Source organism: Pyrgilauda ruficollis, unplaced genomic scaffold (genome assembly GCF_017590135.1).
Source record: "Pyrgilauda ruficollis isolate IOZ18807 unplaced genomic scaffold, ASM1759013v1 scaffold54, whole genome shotgun sequence".
In the NCBI taxonomy this organism is placed as follows: Eukaryota; Metazoa; Chordata; class Aves; order Passeriformes; family Passeridae; genus Pyrgilauda; species Pyrgilauda ruficollis.
The window spans coordinates 6,988,536-7,010,208 of NW_024527044.1; the positions used below are offsets into that span (position 1 = coordinate 6,988,536).

The 21,673-nt window shown below is 42.0% G+C and overlaps 1 protein-coding gene across 1 annotated transcript in view; it reads right to left on the reverse strand.

Annotated features, from left to right (window-relative positions):
* PKHD1 (PKHD1 ciliary IPT domain containing fibrocystin/polyductin) overlaps nt 1–21,673 on the reverse strand; it is a 233,326-nt gene that overhangs the window by 128,500 nt on the left and 83,153 nt on the right. The window contains exons 36-38 of the mRNA XM_041480845.1: nt 17,897–18,109; nt 2,846–3,053; nt 1,545–1,693 (exon numbers count right to left, since the gene is read on the reverse strand). Of these exons, the coding sequence (XP_041336779.1) occupies nt 1,545–1,693; nt 2,846–3,053; nt 17,897–18,109 (570 nt within the window). The remainder of the gene's footprint in view (nt 1–1,544; nt 1,694–2,845; nt 3,054–17,896; nt 18,110–21,673) is intronic.

A 21,673-nucleotide genomic window follows, 5' to 3' on the forward strand; every position in this document is an offset into this window, starting at 1 on the left:
GACAGCTCCTTGGAGTTAATTTTATATAATTTTATGCAGGAGGAATAGAGATTTGACATTGATTTCCCTCAGGTGAGGTTTTGGAAAAGGAGATTGGGCATGGATGTATGGAAGTAAACTGAAGTAAGGGGTTTTTTTTGGTTTTTTTTTGTTTGTTTGTTTGTTTTTTAACTCTGCTTTCCTGACTCTCTCTGCAGATGGATGTTACTACCCACAGCTTTAAGACAAGAATAAAGATTAGGGACAAATTCTTCCTTGTGAGGGTGATGAGGATCTGGCACAGGTTGCCCAGAGAAGCTGTGGCTACCTCTGTATCCCTGTAAGTGTCCAAGGCCAGGTTGGACAGAGCTTGGAACAACCTGGGATAGTGGAAGGTGTCCCTGCCCATAGCAGAAGGGTGGAATGAGATAATCTTTAACTTCCTTTCCAACCCAACCATTCTTGGATTCCATGATATGACAAAAAATTAAATTGTTGGGCTGGGTAAAATTCCTGAAAGACTCTTCCATGGGTGTGAGATATTTTGGTATGAGATTCAGACTATGAATGTTTTACTTGGGCTTGTTCAGTGGAAGAGCAGAGGGGATCTCAAATTCCAGCACTGCCTGCTGATGCCCAGTAATGCTTATTTTTCTTTAAAAGAAGATAAATTAACCACAAAAAACACTGCTCACTCCTCTTCTGGTGACTCCTCTGAGAAATCCTCCTGTCCTTTAACTCAAATAAAAACCTCAAACGGTTAGTGCATTTCAGAGTCTATATTTATGAGTTCCACACAAAATGGACCATAAATCCATGAGTAATATAAGCAGCTGGCTGCTGGTTATCAAATGAAGTCTTGTGTCACAGTCTGAAAGCCCAAGGCACTTTTTTTTTAAAGGAAACCTTACACCTGGGTTGCCAGATAACCTAACTCTCCTCACATTATAATCACTGTGTCTGATTCTGCTACTTGAATAGATGGTGTAAATCAGGAATCCACTGTCAAACTCCATGGCATTTCATACAGGTAAAACTAAAGGAGAACTGAGATATTTAACATTTTTTCGCCAGTGATACTTTATGCATCACCTATTAATTTTTTCCTTGGCAACTCTAAGCACTAAACAACATCTCAATATTTTACGCTAAAGAGTACAAACAGCATTGGGCTGTTTTGTTTTTCCTCCTTCTTAAAGTGACTAAATAGTAAACACAATTAAAAATTTAATATATTATGTACACTGAAACGTGTTTTCAGAAGATACTTTCTTTTCTACACCCTTAGGCTCAGGCAAAACTAAAGGGTCTTTCCCAAGATGGCTTGAAACAACACTGTGAAAATAATACATCTGAGATATTACAATGAAGTGCAGTTCAACTCCCAAGACTTCACACTTCAATGTCAAACAATGTTTGGAAAGACAAACTCCCTTTCCTGGCATTGGAATTATCTCAAAGTTATCCTAGGAAGAAAGAGTTCTAATACACAGTGAGGCTGCCACAATGGGATTTCAATGGAGCAGTTTTCCTCCCCAGTATATTTCTGTGAGAAAAGACCTCCTCACCTGCATTTGCACACTGCCTGAGGTGGGACATCCTCTCCAGTGTGACATTTCCTTGAACAACAACCCTTCTGCTGATCAGTGCCACCACAGCACTCAAAGGCAGACCTTGGCCATTGCCCCATCCCTCTCCAACACTGTGGGTGTACCTAACAAAAGACAAAAAATATCATCTACACCTGCCAGATGGAGAGAATAACGTTTATGATTTCTTGTTATTTATGTTTATGACCATAACCTCCCAAATTCTGAGCTGGTTTCAGTCCTTTTCTCAATAGGGACAGTGGCACAATCAGTGCTAGATAGGCTTTTCCTTGTCTGATGTTTGCTTTCATCTTTTTTTTCACAAGCTCTCAACCCTTCCTTACATTATGTATATAATATTACATTGTGTTGTGTTATTAGGAAAAGGCTTTTCATCCAGAGGGTGGTTGGGCACTGGAACAGGCCCCTCAGGGAAGTGGTTACAGCCCCAAGGCTGACAGAGCTCAAAAAAACATTTGGATGACACTTCCAGGCACATGGTGGAGATTTTGGAATTTCCCTGTGCAGGGCCAAGAACTGAATTCAATGATTCTTGTGGGTCCCTTCCAATTTAGGATGTTCTGTGATTCTACAAGATTTACAACAATATATTTCAGCATTTGAATTCTCTTCCCAAAACAGGTTTGGGTGAAAACCATCAGGACTTATTTCCTCAAACCCAAATTATTTCTGAAAATAATAACTTAAATCTTCCTGGGATTGGAGTTAGGTTGCCTCTAGATAGATAATGTAAGAAGTGCAGTTTTCAGTCTGTCCAAGATCTCCATGCACAATAGATGAAGAAAGTGTAGGACAGTGAAATTAACACTCACTGGAAATATAGAAACATATTTCCATAGTGAAAAAATTCACTTTGAGTGTATTACTTAAGAAAATCAGTCAAGAACAGAGGATTTTTTTTTTACACAAGTCAAACATTTCTTGTGAAAAATATTTACTTTCTCAAGGAATTGAATATGCAGGAAATTTCGTTGTCATTCCTATACTGACACCACTGGACTTTTTTGGCCATCAATGTTTTCTCCTTCAAAGGTTTTCTGAGTTCAAGGGGATGATACAGAATTTAAACATAGAATTTAAACATTCAGGATTGAAGGTCCACTACCTTTAGGGGGAGTGAGGAAGTGAAATATCACCGGCCACCTTTATTAAAGGGATTTATATAGTTATTATGTCCCACAGGGAACAGCAAATCCTGACTTTGATCAAATTTTCTCTTTGTTTAGCTCTGCTATAAAAATCTCCTGAAAGGATACCTGAGTGGTGATCTAAGGTGCAGCTCCGTGTTGTTCACAGACTGGATAACAGCCACTTCCTCCTGCTGCTCTGCATCTCCAAAGCCTGAACTTCCCACCAGGATTTCATCACCAGGTTGCCAATCAACAGGCTCCTGGAGCACCAATCGTGTGTCACTGGCATTAGCTGATGATTTCAAGTGTGTGAAAACTACTTTGGGCATCCAGCCTGAAAATAACAAGGAAAAAAAAGTTAAAAAGCAATCCAATCAACTTAAAAATAAAAAAAAAAAAAAACAAAAAGGAGTAGCATTCTCCTGGTTAAAGGCTGGATTGGACTGGGCTCAGAGCAACCTGGTCTAATGGGAGGTGTCCCTGTCAATCACAGGGGGCTGCAATGTGATGGTCTTTAAGGTTCCTTCCAACAAAAAACATTCAATAATTCAATGATTCTATGAAATCTGTCTGTAACAAGCCCCAGCAATGAAAAGTCTTGCACTATAACCCTCCTTTCTTCACTTAATGAAGTTTGCTTTAACTTTTGACATTTCCCCCTCAGGCTTTGGAAAAGATTGGTCCAGTGAGGTCCAACACACTGAACACCATCAGGGGAGAGTGTGTGCCTCACATATCCACCTTTACAGTACTTTTCTTCCCTCCCTTGCAATAGATCATCATTTACCTTTAGCCCACAGCAAGTTACTGTCCTCCTTGGTTGTACTGCAGGAAAGTAATAATAGCAGAAATCACTAAGTGTAGAGGTTGCATCCAATAAATCATTTTCAAATTATTTTAAGCAAACTTCTCTGCCCATATCCTATTTCACTTTCTTATTCCTTATACTCCAATGTCTTCATTACTTATATAATAGTGTCTCAACTTTTTCCTTAATGAAGATGGAAATAAGAAGTAGCACCTCCAAGCCAATAAATTCACAACAGAATCGCAGAAGAATAAAATCCTTATACTCTTTTATCTTGAAGTATATGTGAGTACCTGCTCTGTGTGGCAATGATGGCATCTAAACCTGAGATACTTCTGTATTACTACATTTTCTTAAATCAAACTTGAAATTTCCCAACTTCCAGCTAAGAAAATCTCCCAGACATCCTTCATTTAAGGTATTTCAAATTCTTTTGGAAGGCATCAAACATCTCCTGCTGTTCAGCTCAGTCCTGTGAGGTGCATCTGGCTTTCTATGTCCTATTCTGGGCTCCTCGGGTCAAGAGAGACATGGAACTCTTGGAGTGGGTCCAGTGGAGGGTTATGAAGATGATGAAGATGAGGGAGGGCCTGGAGCATCTCCCTGAGGAGGAAGGGCTGAGGGAGCTGGGGCTGCTCAGCTTGGAGAGGAGACACAGCTGAGAGGGGCCCTCAGCCCTGGGTGTCCCTGTGTGCAGGGAGGGCTCCGAGCAGGGCCCAGGCTCTGCTCCAGGGCCCAGCGATGGCACCGGAGGAACAGGCAGGAGCTGATCCCAGTGAGTTCCACCTGGACACGAGGAAGAACTTTCCTGTGCAGTGACAGAGCACTGAACAGATTGTCCAGAGAGGGTCTGGAGTCTCTCTCACTGGAGATATTCCAGAACTGTCTGGACACAATCCTGTGCCCTGTGCTCTGGGATGGCCCTGCTGGAGCAGGGATTTGGGACCAGATGAGCCACTGTGGTCCCATCTGATCTGACCCATCCTGGGATTCTGTGAAACCAATGCAGAAACTGAAATGCAGCAGGACACATAGGACACTGTAGGTGCCAATAGAACCAGACTGAAATGACTGTAGTATCCCCCAGAACATGTGGACCCTGCATCCTCAGTACAAACACCATTCACCCTACAGCTCTGCTTCTATAGGGCCACACTGTTTTCTAATGCTGACAAAAACAAAACCCACCTTCCACCATTCACAGGCACTGACATCAAAGACCTCATCCTCAACACAGCTCAAAAATCCCCTCTTAATACCATGCTATGTACCAGCAGCACTCTCTTCATTTTTATTCATTTACCTTCTTCCACTGAGCGACTCTCGTGAATTTTTAAGGCTGGCATAAAAGCCAACAACTGGCAACAGCCATCTGCACGTGGAGCACTGCACTTTTCTCTCCAGCTCTGGACATTTTGTTTCTGGTGTTGATTTGTGTGCCTGTGTTAATGTGTGTTCTCATGCATCTGTGTCCAGACACACAAGTGACCCCTGTGGAGTTCATCTGTCACACACACTCTACAGCAGCACTGCTGGGCAACAAGTCCTGTCACTGAGGAGTGGGAAACACCATTCTGCATTCAAAACATGCTCCAATGGAAAAGGCTTTTTTCAGGCTTTTTTCCACTTTTGAGCTCTGACTCAAAAATTTTTACCGAAAGTGTTCTCAATTTTTTGGGATTTTTTTTTCTTCTAAAAGAATACTCAAGGCATCCAGACATTCCTCATTTCCTTTATTTCCTTTTTCTTGTTTTCACCTCTTACTGTGTTCAGCTACCTGTCTCCCATGCCACATGTTGCACCTTTTTTCCTGATGATCTAGGTGGGGTGGGATATTTCTCTGATTGTTCAAAATCTACTTCCATTTTCCAATAAATTCAGTATATTTTTGTTAGGGAAAACCAAACCAACCAAACAAACAAGTCTGGTAGATTCCCCTTTCATAGAATCATAAAACCATTAAGATTAAAAAATACCTGTGAGGCCATCAAGTCCAGCCATTAACCCAACCCTTTCATGTCTGCCACCAAACCATGTCCCTAAGCACCACATTTATCCATTTCCTTGCTTCCCATTTGTATTCCCACATACAACACCTCCAGGTCAGAATCTCCTCTACTTCCAGCAGCACAAGTGACACACAGGATATGATCAGTGACACCTTTCTGGTGTCAATGAGGGACCAAAACTGAGGCTTCTTTGCCCTAATTATAATATATTCCCCTTGAAAACAAACTCTATTTTGAATAGAACATGCAAAGTTCGTAAAACAACCTTCAGTGCCTGGGTTTGGGCTATGCAACAGGTAAATAAATTACCTGTTTGAGGAGACAATGTTTAAAAGAACAACAGCTGTGGTGTATTTGAATTATGTCTTCCCCCAAAATGTACTGCAAGCAGAAACACTCCAAATGCTGAAAAATAGATGAATCTGTATAACTCCTTAATTATTGAACTCATTTTTAATAATTAACTAAGAACGAGTTGGGAAAAAAAAACCCATCTTGAGATCTAAAGCAGAAGTGACTTCATGTTAAAGGTACAGGACAGAGCCTTCCAACACAAAAAGCTATTGCAGGCAATACAAGAATTAAACACTTTACTAAATGACTTAACAGAACACCCTTAAATACAGAGCAGAGAAGAATAGCACAGACTAGAAATGCAAGGGATTTGAAAATTAATTCCGAATTAATTAATCACAAATCTTAAGATTGGGAATATCTTGACATCAGGACCCTGGTTATGCTTCCTGTTAGAAGCATAATGTGAAGTTGCAGTCTTGTGTGGATCTGGTAAAATTATTAAGAATGAAACAATTCTGATGTGTACCATGCCATTCTCAAATGGCCTAAATTTAACTTCTTATGGCCCCTCACACAAAACATTTCGTAAATCAGTGTGGGATGCTATGTCACTTACCTAGCTGGTTTCACCCAGTCCTAAGTAGTGATAGGATACCAACAGTTACTGACAGAACAAGGAAAAACTATGAGAGGAGACATTTAAATCAGATATTAGGAAGAAATTCCCAACTCAGAGGGTGGTCAGGCTGGGTGGCTGCCCCTGGATCCTTGGAAGTGTCCAAGGATAGGTTGGATAAGGCTTGGAGCAACCTGGGATAGTGGGAGGTGCCCCTGCCCATGGCAGAGAGTTGTAATTAAATGAGTTTTGAGGTCCTTTCCAACTCACACACCTCCATGATTCTAAGTAACTCAACAGGAGATGTGAATTTGACATTTATGGAAATATCTCCAAGTCACATCAAAACTGAACAAACCAGCAAAATGTGTCAGGGCACACACCTCCAGGGTCACAGGAAAATCTGTCCACAGAATGCAAAACATGCATTGTACTGAGTGTTGTAGGTTTAAACAAATTAGGACATTATTTACAATCCTTTGATTACAAAAGACATGAGCATCATTTCCTCTTCCAGGTGTACAGTGGTTGACTCAAAGGGCACTGAAAACTTTAACTGGGTGTTTGATTTTCATCTCTGGTCATCCAGCTTTGAAAGTTGCAGTTGGAAACACTGAAATAAAGGGGTTTGAAAGGAATTACTACAGGGTAAGGAGAGGCTGCTGCAAATTGATTAGGAAACAAGTCCTGCAGTCAGTGGGGAAAATGAGCTCCTGGGGATCCTACACAATCTGAATCACCTAGCAGAATTTCTCTATCCCACTGCAGGCACAGGAAAGTTATCCCCTCATTCAGACCAGGGGATTGACCCAAAGTGGCTCAAAAAATACCTGAGAGGCAAAGGAGCCTTGGAAACTCCATCTGCCCTCACTGGCGGCTGTCCCTAAAAAGTTACAGGTGTCCTTGGACCTGAAGGGATGCACAGACCTGGGCTCCCTTTAGGGAATCACTGATTCCTCCCTAAGCACAAGTCAAGCTTCTCTGCCAGTCTTCAGCACTCCAGAGCAGAAAGAGAGAGAGGGAGAGGCCAAAAAGCAGTACTACTGATCTCAGCTGAGAAAGGCACCTCCACATCCCACTCCTCATCACAGTGGGAAATTTTGCTTCAGACAAAGCATCTTTAAAGTCTCTATTTGCCAAACCATCTATAAAGAACTCAAGTAATAATTTTACCCATTCTTTGCACATTTAGAAAATATCACCTCTTGCCCACGGCCTTAAAATGTGTTCCAGCTTTCACTAGAGGAGAAACTTGGATTGACACTGATCACCAAAGGAGGTGCCTAATTTTTAATTTATTATTTGTGTTAAACCAAGGCCTACCATGCTGGAGGGGGTGGAACTTGTCTTTATGGTCCTCTCCAATCCAAACCATTCCATGTTTTGGGTTAGGCACTCCACACATGCAGATAGTTAAGGCCAGACCTAATGGGAATCTCTCCTCTGGTCACAGACAAGTCCTACCACAACACTCATAAAGAGCACATGGCTGATTCTTTATGCCATGGAAACATGGCTGAGACCTCCCAAGATAAAAGTATTAAGCTCATTGTACACAAGGCAAGGTGTGGATGAGATGAAAAAGAGTTAAGAGGCTTCTTTGGGGTAACACAGGAATCTGGGGATAAAGCTGGGAAGGGAGTTTCCATGGAGCCCAACAAGTTTCTCAAAAATAAAGTCTGTATTCCATCTAGGAACAGTCCAATACATCTGAAAATCAACACTTAGACTCTTCCAACAACTCTTCCAACAATTCCAACAACTTAGACTCTTGTTGGAATTTTCAGTTGTTCCTCGTTGTTCCTCACTGCTCAGGTATAAACTCCAGCGGCAGGATTCCTGCAGCTACTGGAATGCTTTCTCACTGGAAAGGGAAACTGAATCAGTTTAAACAGATAAACTCAAAAGCAGGCAATTTGTCCTAGTCCAAGAGGCAGACCAAAACCAAAAGAGGAGGTCACAGCTCTGTGAGTCACCTCCAGCTTTCTGTCAGAACACCAGGAGGTGCTGATATCTCAGTTACCTTTTATTACCAATCCCCCTCCTTCCAGGGAACAACTTTCCAGGCAACAACTCTCCTTCTAACTGAGACTGATCCATTAAATTCCAGCTTGTCTCCAGTCTTCAATAGTCATAGGCTGCACACTTCTGTTCCTGTTGAAAGGTACTTCTGCCTTTCATGCATTTCTATGTGGTTACATGAATTTCACTTTAAATGGGGGGGGGGGGGGGTCTGAGAATTTGCCTGAGAAGACAACAAGGAAAACATGGAAAATAAATTATGTCCCTGACCTGAAAACAAGACTTTTTGCAGTACATGTTGTTACCTAACTTTAGACACCCAGGGAACCTCCTAACCAAGCCTGACAGCAAGCAGTGCGAGCCACATCCAGAGTCAGGCAAAGCTGGAGAGTAGGGTTGTTGTCCCAAACATGGGAGTGTTGGTACAAACTGGAATCTTTTAATGGGTTTTAAGAGAAGTGGTTCCAGTTCCCTTAAAGCCTGCCATGGTTCTGTTGGTCTTTCTCCCAAAAGTTGTTTTAATAAACTTCCAAACTTAAATGTTTTTTAAAAACTTCCCCTTTTTGTCATAGGGCAGCAGGGTTTGAACCCCTCTCCTCTGACACCCAGGACCCTGCTGCATCTCATTTTCACTTCTATTTACCACAAATTAATTAACTCAGTTGTGAACACACAGTTGTTTGTGGTGTTGACAAACTATAAAGCTCTTTTACACCTCCTGACTCTTTATTGGCGCTTTAAAGTTGAGGTAATGAGATCCCTTTATTCCACAAAAGGAATTTACGAGAACTGCAGGGCTCAGACACAAAATCTACTTACTGGGAATGTACAAATTACACTGCAGATAATTTGTCAATCTGTTGTAGCTATACTGTAAATCTTTAGTGTAAATTGGAATAGGAGCTTTCGATTTCCAGGAACAAAGTGAAAAGAAACCTATTTTTCTACCCCAAATTAAAAAAAAAAAAAAAAAAAAAGGAAAAAAAGAACAAACCCCAACTTTCCAACGTTCAAGAGACATTGATAATATAATTCAATAGACTATAACTGTTTTTGGGGTTTTTTTTTAATAAAAACCTCTCACCTATGTTAAGGAGTTGAAACTAGAAGACCTTTAAGGTCTCTTCCAGCCCAAACCATTCTGGGACTCTAGGATTGTCTCTGGTAATAAAATACAATGCACATTCCTGCAGCATTTCTGGTGTCACACTATCGGAATATAGCTTCCTCCCCCTTGTCATAATCACTTATTATTGTTCCCTTTTCCCAACCAAAAATGTACTTCCTAATCAAACTTAGCTTGGCCATTCCTAAAATTTTCCTAAAATTTTCAAATGTATAGCTGGCAGTACTGCCATTGGAAATTGGTGCTTCAGGAAAAAGACGAGTTTTTTAAAATATATTTTTGATCCATGACAAAGACATTTTGCGACTGTTGCTTCAGTTAATAAAACAAACCAGAAGATAATAATGGATTAAATTCTTCAAGTTAAAAGGAATAGAAAATCTTTTTCAGAAGTCTGTTTAGTCAGGATAGCACAGAGATGGCTTTCTATGGCCAAATGGATCTTCAAGTGACAGATCCTTAATTAAGCACTAGGAAAATTATTTTATGAACATGGATTTTATAATTTTTTTTAAATGTCACAGCTACCTCAGCTCTTGCAGTGACTAATCCAGTCACTGGCTATAAAGGATTTCATAAAGGGAATCAAAAAAGAAGAATGAAAGCTGCTTTTCTATCTCTTCCAATGTGTTAAAAAACATTTGCCTGAACTGTGAGCTGTCAACCCTCTGGACTTGAATGTTTCCAGCTATTTTTGCTCTCTGTTAATTCCAGTCCTAGGTATATTCCATAAGAATTTGTATGTTTTTAGATTATTTTGCAATGAGAGGAGTTTGTTAGGGTTTTTTTTTTTTTTTTTTTGGGGGGGGGTTTTTTTTTGTTTTTTTACCCTGCTACACATCTTAGAAAGACAGAGACATCTCTGCCTGGAACTGGGAGCTGCTCCCACCCCCGTGCAGTCCTGCAGGACTCTCTGCTGTGTGTGGGCAGCTCCTGGGGAGATGCAGAGCAGCTCTCCTGCCACAGCCACTGCACTGAGCTTTTCATCCCCATCCCAAGGTGAAATAAAAGGTCCTTTCTGATTTATAACTGCTTGTTAACCCTTAGGACACCCAAGAGTTTATCAGCTCTTTGACAAGAAGCTGCAGCAGGACCACACTGGGTATTTTAGGTGGGCTCAAATCGTAGTTTGGAATCAGAGTCACAGAATGGTTTGGATTGGAGGGGACCTTTAAAGATCATCTAGTCCAGCTGCCCTCCTCCTGTTGAAGGAGCAGGAACATCAGCAGGATCAGGTTGCTCAGAGCCCCATCCAACCTGATTTGATTCTTCTCTCAGTGAGCAAAAAAAAAATCTGACATCATCCGGACAAGAGGACAAACTGAATAACTTTTATGTTCCCCACAGGCAGATATCCTTGAAAGTGACCTAGTCCTGCGGAATGTTTCCTGTTCACGAAACTGCAGTTTTCACTTAAAGCATTTCCACCTGAATATCTTTCAACAGCACCCTGGAGAAAGCAAGGATTATCATATTCTTTTCCTGGAAGTGTTCAAGATGAGGCTGGATGGAGCTTGGAGCACCCTGGTCTAGTGGAAAATGTCCCTGCCATGTCAGGGATTTGGAATTAAATGGATTTAAGGACCCTTCCAACACAAACTATTCCATGATAACAGGATCTTACTGAGGATTGTTGCCCTTTTCTGACAATTTACATTGCAAAAAAAGTACCTTCCCTGCATGCTGTCCCATAAATGCACAAATTTCCAAACATTCCCTTTAATCAGAGATCACCCAGTCACTTTGCTAAGTCACATCAGTCCTGAAAACAAGGGGAAGGATATTCCTGTAATGCCATTGCATAAACCAAAATCCATGCTCCACACCTAGAACGAGCTCACAACCAAATATGCTGTGGAGGAAAAGGTCTTTAGGCAGATCCCAGGAACAAAGAGCTCCAGCCGTGGCAGCCAAGGACAGAGGATCCTGCAGGGAGCTGCAGACAGCTGGTGCCACTTTGTGTGATTGCCACGTCATCTCCCGTGCTGCTGTGGAGTGAGACAGGACATATCTCCCTGCAGGAGTGGGAATGTGGGGCAGCACAACCATTGCCATGCTACGATCAGCTTCCTGTGTCCCCAAAATCTGATGGAGGAGAATTCAGCACCAGGAAAAGTGAGGGTGAGCCCAAAGGGAGGGTCCCTGTCTGGCTCAGCCCACAGCTCTGGGGAAAGCCAGGGATGGGTTCAGGCCCCTCAATTTACCAAAATTCTCAGAATCACTCAGGTTTGAAAATACCTCCAAGGCTGAGTCCAACCTGTGACCAACCCCTGCCTTGTCAATTAGACAGGAGCACTGAGTGCCACGTCCAGTTTTTTCTTGAACACCTCCACCACCTACCCAGGAAGCCCAGACTTCTCAGCCTTTCTCCTGTCCAGGGTGGAAATTAACCCTGAATTTGCTGCTAGGTGTTCTCTTCCTCTAACCAATAACAACTGGGTTTTGTTGGCACCAGAACTGGAAGCAGTATTTTGATGTTATATTTGAAAGTTTGAAGGAGGAAATTATTTAATATAAAATATGCCTCCACATTTGTAACAACCCACAGACCTGCACCCTGTCAGGAATCACAAGGTAATATATTAGCTATAGTGTATTTACATATTCTATCATATCCTATTTTATTCTATTCTCTTCCAGTATATAGTGTATATTGTATTATATTGTATTAATATCTTTACTACCTATATTATATTTATAATGTAATATATATTAGTTTCCATCTCTGTCTCCTTTTCATCATGTTTTTCCCAGTAAGATCAGCACCAAAACACAAATCAACTGATTTAAGCTTAAATCAAAAATAATAGATGCATTTCTGTTAGAAAGAAGGGCAAACTGTGAAAGACACAGCAGCTTGCCCTGAACCCAACTCTTTTTTTCCTCCCCCATCTGCTATGTCTTTAAAATCTAATGGTCATCTTATATTTGTGAATAAGAAAGTGAAGGCACAAGTCATTGTACATTAGTTACTCCATGGGAAGTGCCTAAGCGCAGTTTCTTACCCCTGGTGAACACGAGGGGATTCAAGGCAGCTCAGCCTTCTGTTCCAGAGCCATCTGCTTTAATGCATCATGTTAAAGTCAAGGTCTTAGAGAGGAAAAACACTGTCACAGGAGGAAAAAAGACTCCTGCAACCCCTACACAGAATAATGGGCACCTGAGGAAAATCAACCTATGGAAGCAAGCTCAGGAAATCTGGAAGTTCAGGCAGTGAAAAATAACATTTACTAAATAGATGCATTTCAGTAAAGTAAAAAAAAATATATTTTCTCTAACAGATCTCTGCACCCTATCTTGAATCCCCCTGCTACAGATTTTTTCCTCCTATATTTTTCCCCTGGGAAGCTTTTCTTTTTAACATGTGAGTAAAGCAGAACAAATTCTCTCATGTTGTCTATGATCTCTTAATCTCAAACTCAGCACAGATACATAACACTGCTTAATGGAGGCAAAGCAAGAGGCATTTGATTAAATGTTTGATCTCTGGAGGAATGCACAGGCAGTGTAGAGCACAGTGAGCAGCTCACAAATATTTTGTGTTTTATTATTGATTAAAAGCAATTAAAATTAATAATTGGTTCGCCTGATAATTTTTTTTTTTTTTTTTTTTTCCCTGAGATAACCCTGAAAAAGTATGAGAGGGCTTTGGCTGCAGAGAAATCTGGGATGGAAGTCATGCAGATTTACCTCTAAAATATAATTTTCACCATTGCAAATGCAGGGACATTCTTTACAGTAGGACTGGCCATGATTTTAGAGCACTGAAGTGACTACTGACACCTCTGTTTAAAGTATCCTGATTATAAATAAGTTATTAAACCAAAACTCTCAGGACATCCTTTTTTTCTTTATCACATACCTTTCATAGTTTGGACAAGGTGAATGCAAATGTTTTTAATCTGAAGTGTAACATTTTTCATCTAACTAAAGGGATACATATTATTAGTCAAAATTCAGGGAACAGGCTCATGGAATCACAGAATCACAGGGAGTTTTGTGCTGGAAGAAACCTTAAAGATCATCCACTTCCAACCCACTGACACAGGAGGAACACCTTCCACTAGAATAGGTTGCTCACAGCTCATATTCTTTCCCACCAGAGTGCTGACACAAAGTTTTAGATAAATGCCTGGCAAAGGAATGCTGGTCTTTTTTTGGAAAGACTCACAACCTGTTTCATGGGGACACAATGGAATAACAAGATCACCTTCACAGGATTGCTGAAAACAAAGAAGATCTTTAAAATTTTTCAGTATGTGGCAATATCTCTGCTCTGGAGCCAGGCTGGGGGAGCTGGGGGTGTTCACCTGGAGAAGAGAAGGCTCCAGGGAGAACTCAGAGCCCCTTCCCATGTCTAAAGGGACTCCAGGAGAGCTGGAGAGAGACTTTAAACAAGGGCCTGGAAGGACAGGACAAGAATAAATGGTCTTAAGCTGAAGGAGGGTGGGTTTAGATGGAATATTGGGAAGAAAATCTTCCCTGTGAGGGTGGTGAGGCCCTGGCACAGGGTGCCCAGAGAAGCTGTGGCTGCCCCTGGATACCTGGAAGTGTCCAAGGCCAAGTTGGATGGGGCTTGGAGCAACCTGGGACAGTGGAAGGTGTCCCTGCCCATGGCTGGGGGTGGAACTGGTCTTCAAGGCCTCTTCCAACCCAAACCATTCTGGGATTCTGTGATAAGGGTTAGGACGACAAGACCAGGCTGTCACAAGGACAGGTTGGGTGTTCTTTGTCCTGATGCAGCACCTCCACTCTGCACCCAGCTCCTGCCCCCACTCAGCGTCCACTGGTGTCTCCAGTTTCCCTGGGAAGGACAAAGGCACAAGAACAGCCAAGGCCACCACGCTGAACTTCTCTCCCGAAGCTTGTCAGGAGAGTTTCTCAGGGAATAGAGCAGGAATGGAGCTGGAGACAGTGATAAATTTCCCTTCTGAACAATCAATAAAACTCTCTCAGCCCCGCTCAGGCCCCTACTGCGGATGCAAGGGCCATAATTACATTGTCAAAAAGTCGAGTTGCCCTGGCTGGCTGAAGCCCCCTCTCAAAGTGACGGGTGATTGACAGGCAGTTTATGGGTGGCACGCTCTGACTGGCAGGGGAGTTGGCTAAAGCCAAAGGCAACAGTGAAATTTCCCAGTCTGCTACAACTACTGGAGCAAAGGACTGCCACTCATAAGGGAATTGTGGGAAACCCTTAGTCATATTAACATATCAAAGTGAGGAGCTGACAGCGCTTACTAAACAATCTGAACTCAACCAGAGCTGCAGAGCATCATCCCCCAACATTCCCAGCCTGAAAGAGAAAAGGAATTAAAATGCACTCAGTCCTGTCTTTGCCAAGACAGCCGAGAATTTGGAAACCTGCTTATTTAATGATTTTGATCTGAGATAACATATATATTTGTGTGTATAAATGTATCTCATAAATGTGTATTGCAGAGCATGTCAGCTTCTTTCATACATATATATATATATATATATATATGAAAGGGGCTGTCATGCTCCACAATTTGTTCTATACCACAGACCAGACTGATGCTAAATTAAAGACAGAACAGCAGATTTTTTTTTTCTGTGTAAGCAATATGAACCCAGTAAAAGACCCCACTATTTTCTGTCATGTTTTCTAGCAGGCTTCTACTGCTTCCATGTTAAATTGCAGATTACATGGTTTGAAAGAGCAATAATTGCAGCCATGCACTGGGGCTGCGTGTTGTGCAGAGCTTAAAAGTGACTTCATAGCTACTCCGGATATGTTGAATAAGAAATTAATATGATTTCTTGAATAAGAATTGATTTTGAATAATAATAATAGAATAAGAGTTAGCGTTGATCAGCCTGAAGAAGAGAAAGATTAGGGAGAGCTCAGAGCCCCTTCCAGTGCCTAAAGGGGCTCCAGGAGAGCTGGAGAAGGACTTGAGACAAGGAATGGAGGGACAGAACACAGGGAAATGGTTTCAAACTGCCCGAGGGGAGAGTTAGATGGGATATTGGGAAGAATTTCTTCGCTGTGAGGGTTGGGACGCCCTGGCACAGGATGCCCAGAGAACTGCGGCTGCTCCTGGATCCCTGGAATTGTCCAAGGACAGTTTGGATGGGACCCCAAGAAACCTAGGATAGTGGAAGGCATCCCTGCCCATGAAATGAGGGTGGACTAGATGATCTTTAACATCCCTAACCACACAAGACTTTCAATAATCCAATAATTTATGAAAAATTGAAACCAAGAGTTTTTTCCACTAAGGGTCAAGCCACTTTTGACTCCGTATGTCTCCATCCAGGTAATGCTTGGATTGCAGACCTCGTCCTCCTTTTTTCCTAGGGAATGAAGGTTCACTGAGAATAATGGCACTGAGTAAAATGGATAAATTATCATTGAGAAAAGACTCAAAGATACGGATGTGCATGCCTGGGTTTACCTCCCTCCATCACATTGTCAAGGTAAGACTGCAAAATGTGCTCTGCCCTGTTTGTCTTCAATTTTGTGGGTGATGGAGTCACCAAGGCAGAGTTGATACAGGCTTGGAATAGAAAGCAGAAGCAGCACAGGAGGCACAGCTGCCAAGAGTTGCTACTGGCTTTTTTGCTAGAAAACAAAAAGTGAAGGCTCATGCTGTAAATTGCTGACAATCTAAGGACAAAATCCTGGCTTACAGGGGTCAAACCAAGAATAGAAGGACACTTTAAGGAGGCAGAAGACACAGAAAGTGAAGCAGCAAAAGCTGCTATGAGGCAAATTCAAATCTCAATACTTTTCTTTAAAAAGGGGGGGAAAAAATGGATGATTAACCAAATTAATCCCCTGGAAAAAGCCTCAAAGGAAGAAGCTGGTTTCTGTCTCCCTTGCCATCCTCAAAGACCAAGCCTTTCTGGAAGGCAAGCTTTAATCTAACGGGAGTTACTGAGCTCAGGGCTGGGATAACTGTGTGAAACTCAATGGACAGTGAATTCAGCCAAGATGCTCTAATAGCCCTCCTTCACAGAGACCCTCCAGGAAATGGGGCAGAAACGCTCTGCAAAGCCACTTCACTGAAATTGTTGATGCTTTTTACAGGCAGTAAATAATTGAGCCTTGCTGTGTCTCAAGGAAGGATCAAGAGCACCTGACATGGTGCTGAGGTGCAGCCCCACCTCTCCTGCCCTGCCAGGAGCTCCTTCCTCAGCCCCTGCTCATCTCTCCGATTCAGAAAAGCATCTGCTCACTGACTCCCCTCCAAACCCAACCTCTCCCAGCCTTGCTCAGCTCCCATGAGCTGGCAGGATGATGGCACAGAGGCACAACTCACTCCCTGCCTGTGCTCAAATGGTACCCTCAGTGCCTGACATCATTTTTGTCAAAAAGCCACATCTCTGCAGAGACAGCAACATTTCCTCCTGTAGGGCACAGGGTGGAAGTTCAAGACCTGCTGGAGGGTGTGAACACCCACCAAAAGGAAGATTGACACACAAGAACAGGAGAAAGGGGGATGAGACATTCAGATGTTTTTTCTTTTTCTTCTTTTTCATCCTCCTCCTCTATGAGACGTAGAGCTTTTAAAAATAGCCAGTAGAGAAGAACTTGAGAAATGTGCAGCAATGTTCTGAATCATGACGAGTTTGGACGTGAATTCCATGTCCAAACTCCTACATCAAGAAATGGCCATTTTATACCCATATTTCATAGTCTTCAAGAAAAGCTCCACATCTACATTCTTCTATGCCACAATATAAGAATGGTGTGGAGTTGTTGGAATGGGTCCAGAAGATGTTCCAAGGGCTGGAGCCCCTCTGCTCTGGAGCCAGACTGGGAGAGCTGAGGGTGTTCTTCTGGAGAAGAGAATGACCCAGGGAGACCTCAGAGCCCTTCCAGAGCCTAAAGGGGCTCCAGGAGAGCTGGAGAGGGACTTGGGACAAGGGATGGAGGGACAGGACACAGAGAATGGCTTCCCACTGCCAGCAGGCAGAGATAAATGGGAATTTGGGAAGGAATTCTTGGATGTGAGGGTGGTGAGGGCCTGGCACAGGGTGCCCAGAGAAGCTGTGGCTGCACCTGCATCCTTGGAAGTGTCCAAGGCCAGGGTGGACAGGGCTTGGAGCAACCTGGGATAGTGGAAGGTGTCCCTGTCCAAGGAATGGCTGCTGGAACTAGATGGTATTTAGGGTCTCTTCCAACCCAACCAATTTCATGATTCCATGAGAATCATGACCAAAGTTTTGTCAATTTTTTTTTCTTCCAAACCCATTTTTTTTGTGTTTTCTTTGTTTTATTTTCTGTTATTCATTTGCCCTTTGTTTTTGACAACAAAAGAAATGTACTCACCATGAATGGAAAGGGTCCCATTCCTCACTGCCAGGAATTTGACTCCATATGGAAATAATGGTGGAGAGTGGAGGCTTCCATAGAGATAGATATGTGCTTTGTGATGGAAAGGGGCCTCAGGGGATCCCACTTGGAGCTCTCCTCCATCAGACACCAGGATGTAATGAGCATGCAGTTCTACAGGTCCTGGCCCAGTAAACAGGAGTTTGCCACCTGAAGACAAGAGAAGAAGAAAATACAATCATATATTCAGTCAGTCACTCTCTCACAGCCAAAGGAACTGGAAGAGATAGGTAAACAAAGGGGTTTGCAGTAAAATTACAAAATAAAGCTAAAATGCTATTGCATTCTGTGAAATTTCCACCTTGTTCTTTATTTCTCCCTATGGATTTAACAACCTTTTAAGGACCCGATTAATCCAGTAAATTTTTTGATTCATCAACAGTCTGCATTTCTGGACTTGAGCAAGGCCAGTCAGCCTGGGCAGACTCTCCAGCCACAGTTAAAGGAAGCTGTGTTTGGAAAAACCCAATTTTAACCAACTAAGTCACTTAATGTTGAAAAGGAATATTCCTACCTAATTTGTATTATGTTACTTTTTAGATTACAAACTACTTGTGACTGGGAGAGGAGAGAGGAAAACTGCTTTGGAACATAAGAACTGGCAACTTGTTTAGATCAGTGGTTGATTTAATCCTGCAAACTCCTCCAGCTGCTGTTCAAAACCAGATGCTTCCAAATACAGTGTGAGACACGTCTCCCTCTTAGCTGGCTGTGGGTTGATCTCCCCATCCCATAAAAATCTCATTTTAATCCCTAATTAGAGGTTAGCTTCACCTCAAAGCATAAGGTTTCAACTCCTTGCCAACATTTTCCTCCTACTGACTATTAGTATAACTGGATAAGATTTGCAAGTAATAAAGAACTGGTCTTTGGAATCTTTGTGATATTTGGTCTCAACGACTTCTTGAAGCAATGAATTATGTGGGTTAAATGCATAGTGCATGAAAAACCATTTCCATCCCTTATTTTTTTTGACTCAAGCTCTTCAGTTCTGTCAAATTCCTCCCTTGTTCTTGCCTCTCATGAACTGAAAATCCCAATCTGTCACCTCAGGATGGTTTATTCCATGATCTCCTTTCATATTTCCCCTCCTGTGATGGATGCTGTCACTTCCTGTACAATGCACGTGGACAGAGTGGACTCTCATCCATTTTGTCACACTGCACATGGGATATGCCTTCCTAGATCAGGCTGTGTTTCCCAGGAGAGAGTAGGGAAATTCCCAAAGTGTGGAAGATACACACCACTTCCAAAGGCTGTACCCTGCTCCCTTTGTGTGAAGTAGCTGACAACTGTACCAGCTCATCCCACAGCCAGTTTGCTGCTGGTGGAAGCAGTTTTTGATCTATCAACCACCCAGCTGGCTCTCCTGCCTCACAAATTCTTCCCTGTGAGGGTGGGGAGGCCCTGGCACAAGTTGCCCAGAAAAGCTGTGGCTGCCCAACTCTGGAAGTGCTAAAGATCAGGCTGGATGGAGCAACCTGGGATAGTGGAAAGTGTCTGTGCCCGTGGCAGGGGGTGGAACCAGATCATCAGATGATTTTTAAGGTTCCTTCCAACCCAAACCATTCCATGATAACACTACCAATTCTTAGCAAGAGGAAGGGAGACCAGGAATCTGGATTAACTGCAGTATTTAGACAAAAAAAAAAAAAAAAAAAAAAAAAAAAAAAAAAAAAAAAAAAAACAATTTCTAATATAAAAACATATTAAGTACTATCTTGATCATTGTTCACCATTGTTCATATTCTGCTTATCCTGATTTCCTTTTTTATTGTCACATGGAGGGGTTTTCCTTGTTTCATTGATTTCTTGAGTTTATAACAAAGTCTTATAACTTAGTCCTCATTTCTTAGGCTTATAAAAATAGTATTTGAATAGGGACTATTTATTAAATGTATTCTTGCCTGATTTCATTGCTTTCTACAATTTTTTACATAATTTTTTACAGAATATGCTTAATTGAAGGAAGAGATAAATCTCACATTTTCTTGCATATAACCACTGGGAACCACAGGTTTGCTCTCAAAAACAGCAACTCTTCTATGTGTAAATTGTCTTTTTCCCTAGACATTCTTTTCTACCTACAAATGTGCTGAGCCTTCATACAGAGTCTTTGCAAATTGTACTGCATGGATTGTGAAAAACCAGAAAAAATTTCAGATTGTTTCATGTAAAACAACACAAGATATCTGACTCCAGCAGCAGTTTTAAATCTCTTGACTGAGACTGGACCTGTTGATTTTAAGCATGTGTATTCTAAAAGAATATTTAATGTTTTCATTCTATTAGCATTATTTGGCAATAAATGGACTGCTGGTCCATCTTCCTCTTGTGATATAATTTACCATCCTGTTTCTTCCCATGCTGAGAACAGAAATATTTATTAAATACTTTTGCTTTATAGCAGCAGTGTTAATAATTTTATCACCACAATCTATAAATGGAACTGTAAATCACTGTGATTTATTTCACTCCTAACATAAAAAAGACATCTTCCCTAAGGTCTTTATTGACTTACTATGCTCTATTCTCAGTGAAATACAGTAATTTCTGTTTCCTCTTCTTCTCATACAATTTTTAATGAGTATTTTAATTGCTGCCATGCTGTACCACTGAACCAGGAGGGCTGGTAGACAGTTGTCCTATCCTTTGATTGCAAAATCACAATTCTGCCTCAAACAAGTTTTCCCAAGTTTCAGTCACATATTACCCACTCAAAATTTTCAAACTGTTGATTGAAGATTTTCCATATCTTTTGTGGATTTCTGAGTGTCTGAGAAGTCTGGATGCTGCTGACTGCTCTGGGTGCAAGTAGGAGCAATATTCCCACCTCATCCCAGGAGCAGCAGGGATTCCAGCAGGAGCTGTGCACACCTGGCCTGCAAGTTTGACCCTTCCAGAGGAAAATCAGAGTCACTGAGGTTGAAAAAGGCCTTTAAGATCACAGAGCCCAGCCATTAACTCAGCACTGCCAACTCCACCACTACACCATGTCTCCAAGCATCAGGTCCATGCATTTTTTGAACACCTCCAGGGATGGTGAGTCAGCCACTGCCCACAGTCTGTTGCACTCTTGGCCCTCTGAAATTCTTCCTAATATCCAATTTAAACCTTCCCTAGTGCAGCTTGAACACCAGAAGCTCTTATTTTAGGAAGAAATTCTTCCCTGTGAGAGTGGTGAGGAATTAGAACAGGTTACCCTGGGAAGCTGTGGCTGCCCCATCCCTGGCAGTGTTCAAGGCCAGCTGGGATGGGGCTTTAAGCAACCTGGTGTAGCCTAAGGTGTCCTGTCCAAGCAGGGGGGTTGGAACAAGATGGTTTTTAAAGTTCCTTCCAACCAAACCTGTCTATGATTTTGAGACTTGCTGTATGTGACTCTTTTGTTTTCCCTTAGAAGCAGCAGTCAGACACAAAATTTAGTCCTGGAGAAGGGGCAGATCAGCTTCACTCATGGTCACTCCACAATGCTGTTGTCCCCTGGATCTTTTCAAAGCTTCTGAAAACCTCCCAGGACAAATCCAAATGGTGCTCGGTCTTTGGGAGAAAATATAGTGGAAAAGTAAAGTTCAACTGCTGAGGATGAAAGAAGAGCAGCACCACAGAACAGAAAAGAAATCATAAGGAAGGACTCATTAAACCATTTATCAAGTCTATGTGTAAAACAAACTCTGGCTAAACTTACAGATTCTTCTGTCCAAAAATTGCATATTG